The 15813-nt window shown below is 39.6% G+C and overlaps 1 protein-coding gene across 1 annotated transcript in view; it reads left to right on the top strand.

Moving 5' to 3' along the window:
• LOC128645054 (prostaglandin reductase 2) overlaps positions 1-15813 on the top strand; it is a 184889-nt gene that overhangs the window by 147024 nt on the left and 22052 nt on the right. The window contains exon 7 of the mRNA XM_053697804.1: positions 5780-5901. Within this exon, the coding sequence (XP_053553779.1) occupies positions 5780-5901 (122 nt within the window). The remainder of the gene's footprint in view (positions 1-5779; positions 5902-15813) is intronic.

Below are 15813 nucleotides of genomic sequence, written 5' to 3'. Positions count from 1 at the left end.
TCTGATAATTTATTTTCTTTAACTACAGTCACCACGGTACCATATGGTTTCTCCTATGCAAATATTCCTCCTTAACGTCGGTCGAATGACTGGGGTAGGCGGAGCCTAGGAGGGATCATGTGACCAGCTTTGCTGGGCTCTTTGCCATTTCCTGTTGGGGAAGAGAATATCCCACAAGTAAGGATGACGCCGTGGACCGGACACACCGTTGGAGAAAGTAATTTATCAGGTAAACATAAATTCTGTTTTCTTTGCCGTCTTTTTGGGGGGTCTTTTAACATACCCCAATTTATTTGTTTTCCATGAATGTGCATATATTTGAAAAGTTGACACCCCAAGGTATTGTATATGGTGTGCTTTGATGCCTTTGAAGCAACCGTTTTAGCCCAAAAAATTGGAGAAAGTGTATGGTGGTTATTTTTCAATTTTCATTTTTACAGACACATTGCTTTTTGACTATGATTTAGGAGAGACTGTTGTAAGTTATTGCAAAAGAATACTTCAGGTTGTTTTCTGCAAGGCACCCTGAGTACACCTATGCCCCCCATGCATAGGTTTGCCAGGATTTTGGGAAGGTTATGTTACAAATTTATGACTTGTGATTTTAGTTATTAACAATGAGAGTATTTCTTCTGATAGGCCTATCTTTAGTTTGTGGCCTATTCCATACCCCACTTTTATTTATTGCCATGAAAGTGTATATTTTTTAAATGTTGACACCCCAAGGTATTGTATATGGTGTGCTTTGATGCCTTTGAAGCAACCGTTTTAGCCCAAAAAATTGGAGAAAGTGTATGGTGGTAATTTTTCAATTTTCATTTTTACAGACACATTGCTTTTTGACTATGATTTAGGAGAGACTGTTGTAAGTTATTACAAAAACATACTTCAGGTTGTTTTTTGCAAGGCACCCTGAGAACACCTATGTCCCCCATGCATAGGTTTGACAGGGATTTTGGTTAAAAAAAAAAATAACAGGCACAATTTTAGAAAAAAATAGAGTATTGAAATGTAAAAATCTGGCACAGTAAAAGTAAAAAAAAAAAAAACCCCATCTAACAGTAAACATAACCAAAAAAAAAAATATATATATATATAACACCAAATGTATTTATTTTTTTAAAAATTGACCATTGTATGGTACCGCTTGAAGCAGTCCCCAATGCAGAGTGCAGGCTGTCCAGGGCAATCAGGACAGTGATATATGGTGTCCTTTCTCTTCCCCCTCTTGGTACAGACTCTGCATTTTTTTTGTGGTTTCTGCTTTGCGGCAGTAGGGGGGATTTTAAAAATAAAATGAGTTGCCCCAACTCTGCTCTCTCCCATCACCGCCCGGGGAGCAGGTGCATCATGGTACAAAATCCCAGTAATAATCTGGAGCTGAAACTGTAAAAAAGTTTTTTTAACTCTGGGGTTTGCTTTTTTGAACAACAAAAAAGCGTTGTGGGTTGCAATCTGCATTAGGTAAATTGCAACCTTTTTGTACCAGGCCCTTGTCTTCCGCATAATTAGGTAGGGCTGCAGCAGCTGATCAGCCAGATCAACCCCACCCATATGCCGGTTATAAGACTTGATGCACACTGGCTTCCTTATGATCTCAGCTCTGCCACGTACAGAAACCGCCACCGTCCTCTCTGTGTGGATGGTGGTAAGAAGGTATACATCCTTCTTGTCTCTGTACTTAAGTGCCAACAGCTCCTCTTGGCGCAGAGCTGAGGTCTCCCCCCTTCGTAGCCGGGTGCGTACAAGTTGTCCTGGGAAACCTGCGCGGTTCTTTTTAATTGTACCGCAAGCTACTGTATCAAAGCAATACAGTAGCTTGAACAAAAGGACACTTGTATAAAAATTGTCTAAGTACAAGTGATACCCTTTGTTCATTAGGGGTAATATCAGGTCCCAGACAATCTTGCCAGTGGTTCCCATATGTTCTGGGCAACCTGGAGGGTCAAGGTGGCTATCCTTTCCCTCATACACCCGGAAGGCCTGAGTATACCCAGTCTCGCTGTCACAGAGCTTATACACCTTTACCCCATATCTGGAGCGTTTGGAAGGAATATACTGCTTGAATCCCAGCCTTCCCTTATACTTCATTAGGGATTCATCAACGCATATATTCCTTCCAGGTGTATAAGCCTCTGCAAACCTGGCAGAAAAGTGGGTTATCAGGGGGCGGATTTTATACAGCCTGTCAAATTGGGGATGCTCCCTAAGGGGGCACAGGCTGTTGTCGCTGAAGTGCATGAAATGCAGAATCATTTCATACCTCTTCCTCGACATAGTCTGGGAGAAAATGGGGGTAGAGCAGATGGGGCTACTACTCCAGTAGGAGCGAATGGAGGGTTTCTTTATGATGCCCATCAGCATAGTCAATGCCCAGAATTTTTTGAATTCTGGCACATTGATGGGGGCCCATTGCTGCTTTGCCAAATATGTTCCAGGCTTTGCAGCACGGAACTGATGGGCATATAAATTAGTTTGGGCGACAATGTTCCCCAATATATCATCGCCCAGAAACACTTCCAGAAACTGCTGGGGGCTAAAACCTGCCACATCTATATTTATGCCAGCATTTGCTGTGAAGGGTGGGATATCTGGCCTCTGGAGATGAGGCGTTACCCACTCTTCAGCAGCAATGGCAGCAACACGCCTCCTTCTGGAAGGGGGGCTAGCAGGGGGGCTGGCAGGGGGGGTAGCAGGGGGGCTGGCAGGGGGGCTAGCAGCCACAGATACATCACTATCAGTTGAGACTGCATCTAGTGATGTATCTGAGCACATGGCAGGGTCAAAATTGGGGTCTGAGTCAGAAATAGAGGCATCTGACTCTGACGCAAGGATGGCATACGCCTCCTCAGCACTATATCTTTTCTGTGACATTTTTGTATCTGTCACAGAAAACAATTACTAAAAAAAATTAAATTAACTAAATTAATTAACTAAATTAACTAGCAAAAAAGTACAGCTATGCTACTGCCAGTGATTTATAGCGATCACTGGCAAGCTAGGGGCTAATGGCTCTGAAAATTAAATTAAATTAACTAAATGTTTCTGAAAAGAGCCTTTGGGTTTTTAAAAAATTACAACAACAAAATTAACCCCTAAAAAAATGCACAGACAGCAAAAAAGTACAGCTATGCAACTGTCAGTGATTTATAGCGATCACTGGCAAGCTAGGGGTTAATGGCTCTGAAAATTAAATTAAATTAACTAAATTAATTAACTAAATTAACTAGCAAAAAAGTACAGCTATGCTACTGCCAGTGATTTATAGCGATCACTGGCAAGCTAGGGGTTAATGGCTCTGAAAATTAAATTAAATTAACTAAATGTTTCTGAAAAGAGCCTTTGGGTTTTTAAAAAATTACAACAACAAAATTAACCCCTAAAAAAATGCACAGACAGCAAAAAAGTACAGCTATGCAACTGCCAGTGATTTATAGCGATCACTGGCAAGCTAGGGGTTAATGGCTCTGAAAATTAAATTAAATTAACTAAATGTTTCTGAAAAGAGCCTTTGGGTTTTTAAAAAATTACAACAACAAAATTAACCCCTAAAAAAATGCACAGACAGCAAAATGCAGCAAAAAAAAAGTGCACCTATGCTACTGCCAGTGATATATAGTAATGACTGGCAAGCTAGGGGTTAATGGCTCTGAAAATTAAATTAAATTAACTAAATGTTTCTGAAAAGAGCCTTTGGGTTTTTAAAAAATTACAACAACAAAATTAACCCCTAAAAAAATGCACAGACAGCAAAATGCAGCAAAAAAAGTGCACCTATGCTACTGCCAGTGATATATAGTGATCACTGGCAAGCTAGGGGTTAATGGCTCTGAAAAGAGCCTTTGGTTCTATATTTTTTAACAAATAAATGAAATAAATCTCTCTGCTAAATACAGGTCTCTCTCTCTCTCCAACAAAATGGCAAGTGAGGAGAGGGAGGGAGATCCACACTGATCATAGTCAATATTTACAAATATTGACATGATCAGACAAATGGGGTATTTTATTATTATTATTTTTTTTTTAGGGTGGGAGGCTCAGATTGGGTGACCCTAGCTTGCCCCTATGATGATGCAGGCTAGGGACACCCCCAGAGGCCCCATGATGCACTGGGCATCGCCATCTTGGATGCCTAGTGAAGGGGGAGGGGGGGGCTATTTAGGGCTTTTTTTTATTTTATTCGTTTTTTTTTTTTTTCCTTTTATTTTACAACTAACTAAGTGCCTCGACCCACCGAGGCACTTAGCACACAAGCAGAGCATCGGAAGCGTGTCCGATCGCTTCCGATGCTCTGAAACACTGCCGGGCTCCACGTGGAGCGAAACCGGAAGTGATCACTCGTGGGGGAGTGATCAATCCGGTCCCGGCACTCGGGAACAGTATTGCAGGATGCCTAGACCTCAAGGCAAGCCTGCAATACTGTTAGAGCAGCTGGAAGCGATTTCAATCGCTTCCAGTGCTCTGTTAAACCGACGACGTATGCCATACGTCCTCGGTCGTTAAGTGCTTTTTTTCTGAGGACGTATGGCATACGTCGTCGGTCGTTAAGGGGTTAAGCAACTTTCTAATTTACTCCTTTTATAAAATTTTCTTCATTCTCTTGGTATCTTTATTTGAAATGCAAGAATGTTAGTTTAGATGCCGGCCCATTTTTGATGAACAACCTGGGTTGTCCTTACTGATTGGTGGATAAATTCATCCACCAATAAAAAAGAGCTGTCCAGAGTTCTGAATAAAAAAAAAAGCTTAGATGCCTTTTTCAAATAAAGATAGCAAGAGAACGAAGAAAAATTGATAATAGGAGTAAATTAGAAAGTTGCTTAAAAATGTATGCTCTATCTGAATCACAGAAAAAATGTGGGTTCAGTGTCCCTTTAGTTTAAACTGATGCAAATAGCAACTCCTGCTCTCCATTCCAAGTTTTCATATTTTACAATTTTTTTGCTTACTTTTTCTCTCACACAGAATCATTTTTTGTTGTTACATTTTATATATTTTTTTTACATAGAATACAAATACAAAAGAATCAAACAAGTGTAACATTAACTAAAAAGTCAAAAAATTGTAGAATTCTCAGTTCTTGCTTAAAGGGATAGGAAACAGTGCTCCTTTAGTAAAAAAAAAAAACTAAAAAGAAACAGATTCTGAGTGTAGCCACTGCCTTCAGCTAGATATAAGAGCTACCATAACAAAGTTTAAGTTCCACAGTCACATTATTTTACAGCAAAAGTCCTCTACTGTGTATGGGCAATAAACTGACTGAAGCTATTATGGGTATCTCCTAGCAACACTTCAAAGAAAAATCTGCTCATTTGCCTTTGACCGTTCACAAATTAAGCTAAAAAAAAAGAAATTAACTAATAAAATGTAAATATAAAAAACAAAACAAGAGGTAAAATGATGACTACTACAAATACAGCAGTGTCTGTTATGTATTTCCAGCTAAGAAGACAAAACTTTTGTCCCTATCATCAAAGACACATTAGCAGGAAGTTTATATCAACCCATGAACATATGTAGGAACCATCTTACAACCATTAGTAGGAAGTGATTAAGTTTACATTTAAAAAACGCTTACACCATTTTTAAATGCTTTGTTTAAATATAAAAAAATATAAAATACAGTAAAACATTCAGTCCCAGAGTACATATGATTGTATGTATGACCAGTGGGAACAGCCTGTTTTATATCCCTTCAACAAAAGAGTTGTTATTGTAAATAAATGTATATTATATGTTTGTCAATTATTTGCCAGTAATCACAATTTATCTTGAATAGATGAACAAAAACAGCCACATCATTTTGTGTGGGCAGATATCCCAGTACAATAAGGATGTACCTTATCCACCACCTCTCAGTCCCCAGACAGAGTCTATTCTGAAGCGCTACAACATAACAAGGTCAGTTATTTTAGTCTCTACTGTTGAAAGATTCAAAGGTTAATTCTAGTTTAAAAATAAAATCCTAAATATTTAGTTAGAACATTTTATTCTTTAATAAATGAATATATGAATTTAACCACCTCAGGAATTAAAGGGACAGTCTACACAGATTTGTATAAAATGCACTCTACTGTAAATAAATAGATGTACATATATTGATCGAATGAAGTAATACGTCTTTTAAATAAACGTAGCTAGAGGGGGGTGTGTCCAGGAGGCGGCGATGCTAGGAGACGGAAAAAATAGAAGCTCCTCAATTTACTGGTATAATTCACTGATTATTCTAAGTTAATCATAGCATTGTGAGCCTTCATATAATTTATAAGCTTCAGCAGTTCCTACCGCACTGGTCAGTGCCTATACTGTATAAGTGAATTTATGTGGAGCCGTTTTCTGGACGGTTGAAGACATTGGCGGCAGCCCTCATCCAGTATCCTAACCCCCCCCCCCCCCCGATAACCAGGGTATAGCAGTCATAATAACACTGCGGTGTCAAGCTTACAAGCATGGAGGAGGATCATCAATCACTAATCCAGGCGCTCCTTAGAGAAGTAGACCTAAAGATGGATAGTAACTTTAGGGAACTTATAAACATAGCTAGGACTCAAGAAGAAACTGGGACACTTAAGATGGCGGAACGTGAAGAGGCTGCAATGCCGCATGGGGAACCTCAAACAGATGAATATTCCTTGACCTATGGATCTAATCATAACCGGAGATGGTTGCTGGGGACCAGAGCGACAAAGTGGTTCAGAAATTTACCTCTTTCACAGAAGGAACTGGAGCTATCTGTTTATCTGAGGGATTAGATACCGCTATGCAGCAGAATGGCTCTCGGGCAAAGTCCTCTATGATTGACATCTGGGAAGGTGCGGCCGGCCTCCCGGTAAGAGACAGCGTAGCAATCAATGCACAGAGCGACAAAGACCGGACACTAGCAGCACAGCGGGGGAAAAGAGATTCTCAACGTTGCATAGGAAATGGTGGGGAGATACTAACCACACGATATTGGACTTTTATCAGTATGTATCCCTTGTTCCTTTATGGCCTCAGTCAGCTGAGCGTGTACAGCTTATGGCGGTCCTTTACCTATAAGTCTCAGTCTCTCCTGAATTATTGGCCTGGACTTTTTAGTATGCAGAGAAGAGGTGTGGGATAATCGATTTGTGATCGGAGACTTTTACACTACAGGGTACTTAGCTGCCCAGCTCAGGTGAAAGTGTACTAGTCTTTAACAATTGCTAAGCTGTAATACCCCTCAGTGACATGAGAACATGAGCCCATTTGTTTTTGTTAGTAACTGTAGTTCTTAACATGTATATATTCCCAAACATACCTATATCTGCCTAGAAAGTGTGCAGATAGTAAGCATAAAATAGGTACACGTGTGTTTGGTAGTAGAGGCTTGATCGTTAATTAAACATTGATCACACATATCCAACCTGTCATACTTTGAATATTCATAAGGCAGGCTTCTATGTTCCTATATGTCCTATTGACGGATCAAACTACGATTCATGAGACTCTATTAAGGTCTGTTTATATCAAGTTATACAAATTATAAGAGTTAGAGCTAGTGGCATATTTTTCCACCCCACATTCCTTGCATAACCATAGAGCAAATGTACAAGTGGCAGATCGCAAATATATGTTGCCCACCAATATATCAATTCAGATCCTTGTGTCTAACCCAATTTTAGAATGTTGTAGCCATTATTACTGCCCACCTTCCACTGTGACTTTTAACTAACATAGCTTCCAGCTACTCGCTACATGCTATCTATGAGCACCTAGTTCTATAGTCTCCTTGCTCCACATATAAATAAGTATGGTTATAGATCCTCTGTCAGGATTCACAAATTTGTATTGCACTTTGGTTTACGCTTGCAGATTAATGCCTCTAATCATATTACAGTAATGTACACTACAATCTCACACTATTGTTGAGTACTTGCATGCTACTCAAGCAATATACTATCTGGGTCCAAAAGTGACTCTAACAACTTTTACATTATTATATTTATGAAAGCTTGCTGGCTCTTCCTACACCAGGGGTGTCCAAACTTTGCTCTCCAGAGGTTTTGGAACTACATTTCCCATGATGCTCAGCTAGATAAAATGCTGGCTAAGCATCATCGGAAATGTAGTTCCAAAACCTCTGGAGAGCAAAGTTTGGACACCCCTGTCCTACACCATATATGAATATTGGGGCCATGGAGTGACCCTTACATCAGGGAGAGCTTTCATATGTGTATTTAACCTATCATTGAGGATATCTATAGCTTTAGCCTAAGGTGAGGGAACTCTACACTACCTGTCGCCTAAGTATAGGGCCCATACCAGGGTGACTGGGTGCAAATTCCCAAGCTTTCAGAGAGTTACGTTTTTATACGGCAAGTTCGCTAGTTGATTGTCTGCCCTCCTCTTCTATTTTACTTTATTTTATTATCTGTCTGATAATGAGCCCAAGAGAGACCTTCTTGATAGCGAGCCTTATGATAATAATAATACCACACCAATAATTGCCTGGACACGACCCCCCGCCCCCCCCCCCCGACCAACATCCTAACATTTATATCCCTATAGAGCCAAATATGAAGGGGCTATAGAAGTGCCACATATACTGGCTTGCTTACTTTATCCTAAGCAAATTAATGGATGCACATAACACACCCAGCTTTAGAGTTGGGATTTTACAATAGCGGCTTTGGTCCGCTATTCCCCATACAGTTATACTGAAATAATATAAACGTACCCTTTTAAGATTCCTATCTGTTATATTGATTGTATACATGTTCAATTGCAAATTTATCATATTTATGAGTGTCTGACCTTTTCAACATTAGATATTACGTGTAACTTATCCATGGTAACAAATTGTACCTCTCAAATAAGATATGATGTTTTTTGCCTGCATTAGATTAGCATAAAAGTATCATCCTATTCGGCAGCACAACATAATTAAGAGGTACTATAAAAAGACCTGTCTATAAAGTTAAAATTGAAGGTATCATTGTCAGTACTGTGCTGTTCTGGTCTGCCATATCATTGTTAAATATGAAGATACTATGTTTTACAGTGGAGTTCACAAAATGTATGTTATTGATCTATTCTTTTATATGTTTGGCAAAATGTGCAACATACTCTACAAACTTTTAATGAGATGGTACTTGACCCCGCAACGTCTCCAATACGTATTTCCTTTGACACCTAATAGATGCTGGAGGAAATGCAACCAAGAGTGATCAATGTACCACATCTGGTGGTCATGTCCTAGTATTCAACTGTTTTGGCACTCCATCACAACAGAAATTGGCAAACTTTTGGGATGCGTTATCCCTCTAGATCCAGTTGTATTGCTTTTGCATGATACTCCCAAAATGTCATCTAAAGCTCATACCAAATTGCTCCACATAGTGCTAAATAGTGCTAAGCAAGTTATTCCTCGAAAATGGAAACAGGAGTCTACCCCCACGGTTGATGAGTGGTTTGCTCAACTCTCTTTAAACATACGGTTGGAGAGATACCATTACTTTACCATAAATCAACTAGATTTTTACTGTGAGATCCTCTTTTTATGGGAATCAAGACCCCGCAATGAATTGGCCAGGGACCAATGGTAATCATATTATTCCCCTAAGGCTAACTCAAAGCCAGAATTCCAGTGTCCATTACCGAATCTTGTGCCTTACTGTATAGATGCTTGTGCATCTGACTTTTTCTTTCCTTTTTTCTTCTTTTTCTTTTTCCTTTCACCCGTTTGTTTGCTGTCCTTTCTCTTCTCCTTAATGTCAAACACTTCCAGGTTTACTATTAGCAGTTTTTCATGGATCAGTATTGCTAACCATTGTAATGATGCTCCCATTAGTTTACTTTACATTGTAATCAGCTTATAGAGTCTACTCAAATGTTTCTACCCTCTATGTAATAGCAAACATATACGTGCCTTATCGACTATTATTAGAGATATATTGTGAATGTATTGATTTTTTTTTTTGCTTGTAAGTGTTTGAAGTTATTTCAATAAAGCTTTTTAAAACTTAAAAAAATAAAAAATAAAATAAAAAAAATAAACACAAAGTCACAATAAATACTTTAGATGGGAAAAAAAAAATGTGCAACATACTGAGTTTTGTGACTTATCAATACCATAATAAAAAAATTATTTAAAAAAAAAAAAAAACGTAGCTAGAATCTCCCTGTTTAGTACTGTTGACAAGATATGGCTTCTATGGTCTCTGAAACGGGCTGAGAAAGTGTAAATTGGAGGACACAGACAATCAAATAACATAGATGTTCACACATAACAATTTTGAACATGCACTGGCATGCAAGAGAGCTCACATGCGCAAAGCATGCCATGCCATGGATAGGTGTTACTATCAGTTGCTATAGCAACATGGTGACCCTATCCTAGTGCATACATTATATTGCAACCTTCTATGTCATAGAAAACAGCCCGGCAGAGCATTAAATAACAATATGCAAAGGCTGGACTCTGTAAGCAGCTTAACCCCTTAATTACTACATGTGAATTGAGTCAACAGCAGCTACTGACAATTATGCAACTCTGCAAACATTAATTCACTGTTGGTCACCATACAGATACTTCCACTAAAGAGCGTGGCCACCCAAACATATACAGGCAAGGATGGTAAAGCTTCGCAAAAATGTTACTTCTGGTGGTTCCCTCCACCCACTCATGTACACACACATAGGCATACACAAACCTTGAAATCCTGTAAATAAACTTTATGCCATCAAAGGTTACATGAGCCAGTTTGTCTGTCACATCTATTCAGACAAATAAATATTTCTGCATAAAATCTTTTGTACCCTTTTTTCTTTCTAAAGCAAGCATGATGCATTTTTGTGGCACATCATGGATACATGCACTAGATGCTATTTCTTTTGTATGATGATTATAGTCTATAGTAATCCATAATGTGGGATATTATTACTGCCACTAGGAGGAGGCCAAGAACCCATACAAGAGCTTTTATACCTCCCATCTTTCTTCAGTTTTGTTCTTGGCCTCCCAGGACTGAGGTTGAAGATAGAGGTATTCCAGCTTCTTATGTATGGATTATTTATGGGATCTCAGACCAACGTGAGGCCCATTATCCCTGGAATAGATCATTCAGAAATAAGCAAAGAAGAGATTCTAGCACTCTTAATGATACAGTGACACAGGAATACTATGTGTGCTATATCCACCTATGGGATTTCAGTCATAACTACCCTCAAGCTTAGATATTTCTTTCTTAGATCCTCTGCCATACATGTACAAGCCCTGGATGGGCTCTCTACTGGATACAGCTTTAGATTTCTGACTGGTAAGCTCAGTGGAGGGGTGCTTCATTAAGGTAAGTGACTCTTCTGCGCTCACATAGCCCATAGGCTATAAGTAGGTACTTAGCCTGCCTACCTGCAGACACATCACTTTAAGGTAACTTTTGGGTGTTAACAGCCTCAACCTAATTTGTTATCATTTATCAGAGTACCCAGACCCCTCCAACAGCACTTGGGGCTATAGTTTTTTTTTCTTTCTCAAAATTAGGTATCTCAGCAGCATAGTGGTTGGGGTGGGCAGGGGGTTGGGAAAGCTCCTACAGTTTTTTTTTTTACTATTTTTGCAAACTTTTCCAAATTTTTACTTTCTGGGTTTTCTGTGCCCTTTGAGGATCCAGACACACTCTGGGCAGTAGCTCCGCCCCCTCTCAGTGCTTTTCCCCCCATTGGTCTTCACTGCGGTCTCCAGTCACTTTTCAGCTCCTAACTAGCTGTCTTTAGATTTCTGTCATACCTTGGCTTCCACATAGTTTTGAAGGGGGTTTAATGCCCTATCAAGAACTGTTGGATGGGGTGTGTAGCACAGCACTGTTGCTAAAGAGGTCTCTTATTTCAGTTTCTGACTATCTGTTTATACACTGGTGCCTGATGTGAATTGTAACTTACTATATAGTAGAGTTTTCTTTTCTTTACTTTTTGTGATATTTTACATTTGATGGTTTCACATTAATTTGTTATTATTAATTTTAACAGTTTTGTGTTTCATGGATCTAATATATCAGTCCCCCTATGATGTTAAAGGGACATTAAACTTTAAATAAATGCTGCAAAGAATGATGCTTTCAAAGAAACGAGTAGTCTGAGAATAACATGTAGATGTCGATTTTAAGGTTTCATTAACTGTTTAAATATTGATAAAATTAGTGTAAAGTTTTATTGTCTATAAAACAATGGTAGCTGCCATGTTGTAACCTTCTCTGCTGTGGCCAATGAGGAACAGTTATAAATAGGTCACTAGAGTGTGCAGCCAATGGCTGTTTGGAATATAACAGTGTCCTGTACTTCCATTTCTAACAGGAACTGAAAAGCTCACAATTTTAGAATGAAATTGCAGGAAAAGGGGACAAAATAAATCATGAAAGTATATTGCAGACTTTTTAATGTTTATGCAATTTATCATTTTATATTACCATCTAAAAGTGTTTAATGTCCCTTTAAATCATCTAGAGGGTAGATCTACCTCTGTACAGTACCTCTGTATACTTTGCAAAACTATTCCAGTCTGTCAGGTTAACCAGCTATATAATAGTTGTGTACCTCACCTTGTGCATTCTAATCAGCTACCAACCATTATCTCTGCTAGGGGTCTCTGCTTACTCCTGTATGTGTTACACAGGGAGCCCCAACTGATTTTACCCCTGAATTTAAAAGTACTTTTTACAAGGCTATGGCTGAATATTTAGCGGTTATCCATAAACCAACTAAACACAAATGCAAATCTGGGGATTTGCCGGCAGCTCATGCCACAGATATGCAGGTGTCTTCCCCTCTAATTAGGGTTGCCACTCACCCCGGTATCACCGGGACAGTCGCGGTCTGATGCTCTATGTCCCGTGTCCCGGAACTACCCTCAAATGCCCCGGGCTAAGAACTCCCCTGGCACAGCAAGCAGCAGTGAGCACGGATTTAAAAATAAAATTAGCTGGGCAGGGGAGCTCTTAGCCCGGGGTTACTAAAATACCGGGTAGGTGGAGTCTGGAGGAGAGATGGAGGATGGTGTGGGAGGGGGGAAGTGGGTTGAGGGGGGGGAGTCGTCACATCCTGCTGAGAGCGGAAGAGAGAGGTCAGGTGTTGGTGCGGTGTCCGCGGGATGCACATCGAAACATGGCCAGTTACCTTTGAGTAATCAGTGTCACCTCCGTCTGTGGGTCCTCTGCATCAGCAGCCTTTTGCAAGAATCCTGGAGCTCTTGCCCTGAACCAACAAGTGCAGTGCAGCCACAGAGAAACTGTGATTAATACTTGGCTGTGTCTGCTGTTTTTTTTTGGTAATTGGTATAGTCATATATTTTTTTGGCTTAATTATGTGTAAATTATTTGGTTTAGAATTCTATGTTTTTGTTTTTTTAATTTTATATATATATATATTAGCAGAGAGAGAACAGCACTCCTGAGATAGAAAAAAAGCTAGAATAACTTCCATACCTGTTCATTTTTATTGCAACTCAGAGTGCGCATTCTTTTAGCACACTATGCCCTTTCACAGAGAAAAAATATCCTGTAGCCTATCAGTCTGACCCTGCCCAATGACAGTCCAGTGCAGAAATACCTGGCAATTCCTCTGTGAACAAGAGAAGCAACAACCCCAGACGATCGTTTCAGCCTTCTGTGGGCCTCGTCATTGAGGTGCAGTTGTATCTCTCTAAGGGCAAGTGTGCATGGAGTCCACGTCTGGTTTCCCCATTACTCTTAGGGAGACCCAAGAGTAATTAGCATATATATTTTATATATATATATATATATATCTAACATGTAGAGATAGGTGCACTCTCACTAACATGCTTCATATGCCAGGGTGTTAAGAATAGTAGATAGAGCTGAAGGACGAAGCACTCTCTGGTCCTATCAAGTGTACAACACAATTTTACAGTGATGTTTTGGAGTACTTCGTCCTTCAGAGATATATATATATTTCATAATGAATGTGAGGCCGCGAGAAGCCACGCCCAGGTCACGCCCTGAGACACACCCTTTCCACGCCCATTTAAAAAGTGTCCAGGAATTTTCTCGGCAAAAGGTGGCAACCCTACTTCTTGTTCAGATTCCACTGATTCGGCTGAGTCAGATTCTGCTGCCTCTAAAGGGGGAACTGTCTTCTGATGAACACAAAGCAGTTTCTAAAGATGTACACTTAATGCACATACTGTATCTATGTATGCTAAAGAGTTCACAATGGCTCAAGTTTGCATTGTATTTCTGTTCAGTCACTATAAAATTATCTGCATGTACTATGGTGCACACCCTTTTATATCTTATGTGCGGAGATAGATATATATATATATATATATAAAATGTAAATTATGTTCTCATTACTGGATAAGCTTATGCTGAATGTGCTGTCCTCCTACTGTGGTGCTTACTTTCCAATATGGTACCGGTATATTTTTCTGTAAATTTCTGCAGATTCCTTGAGTCTAGAAATGCACAATTTATATCCTCAACATCCTAGGATTATTAATGCACATGGTTTAAATGTTTTTACTTGTTTTTGCCCATACCTTTTTTTTGCTGATATCACAGCTCTAGGGAGTGACACCTTCTCTGTATTAAATGCAAACATTTTTTTCTGCAGAAGATATATAAATAACATTAGACATCAAACCCAAACTTTTTCTTTCATGATTCAGATAGAGAATACAATTTCAAACAACTTTACAATTTACTTCTATTATTTAATTTGTTTCCTTCTCTTGTTATCTTTTGCTGAAAGGTTCTAGCTGCTGATTGGTAGCTGCATATATATATACTCATTGTCATTGGCTCACCCATGTGTTCAGTCAGCAACCAGTAGTGCATTGCTGCTCCTTCAACAAAGCATACCAAGAGAACAAAATTGATAATAGATGTAAATTAGAAAGTTGCATGCTTTATCTGAATCATGAAAGAAAAAAATGTGGGTTCCATATCCCTTTAAGGCTTTAAAATGTCTAATGCTTCTATTGGTGACTCAGTATTGCACATTATCAAGATTAATGTCAAGAATATATTGTTGGTAGTCCTTACAAGTAGGTTAACCCTATCTCTAATCCTAACATCCATAGGCCTAGATTTGGAGTTTGGCGTTAGCCGTGAAAACCAGCGTTAGAGGCTCCTAACGCTGGTTTTAGGCTAACTCCGGTATTTGGAGTCACTCCAAAAAGGGTCTAACGCTCACTTTTCAGCCGCGACTTTTCCATACCGCAGATCCCCTTACGTCATTTGCGTATCCTATCTTTTCAATGGGATCTTCCTAACTCCGGTATTTAGAGTCGTGTCTGAAGTGAGCGTTAGAAATCTAACGACCAAACTCCAGCCGCAGAAAAAAGTCAGTAGTTAAGAGCTTTTTGGGCTAACGCCGGTTCATAAAGCTCTTAACTACTGTACTCTAAAGTACACTAACACCCATAAACTACCTATGTACCCCTAAACCGAGGTCCCCCCACATCGCCGCCACTCGATTAAAAATGTTTTAACCCCTAATCTGCCGACCGCCACCTACGTTATACTTATGTACCCCTAATCTGCTGCCCCTAACACCGCCGACCCCTATATTATATTTATTAACCCCTAACCTGCCCCCCACAACGTCGCCGCCAACTACCTACACTTATTAACCCCTAATCTGCCGACCGCAAAGCGCCGCCACCTACATTATAGCTATGTACCCCTAATCTGCTGCCCCTAACACCGCCGACCCCTATATTATATTTATTAACCCCTAATCTGCCCCCCTCAACGTCGCCTCCACCTGCCTACACTTATTAACCCCTAATCTGCCGAGCGGACCGCACCGCTATTATAATAAAGTTATTAACCCCTA

The sequence above is a fragment of the Bombina bombina genome, chromosome 1 (genome assembly GCF_027579735.1).
Source record: "Bombina bombina isolate aBomBom1 chromosome 1, aBomBom1.pri, whole genome shotgun sequence".
Classification (NCBI taxonomy): domain Eukaryota; kingdom Metazoa; phylum Chordata; class Amphibia; order Anura; family Bombinatoridae; genus Bombina; species Bombina bombina.
This window is presented reverse-complemented; position numbering and strand designations above follow the sequence as displayed.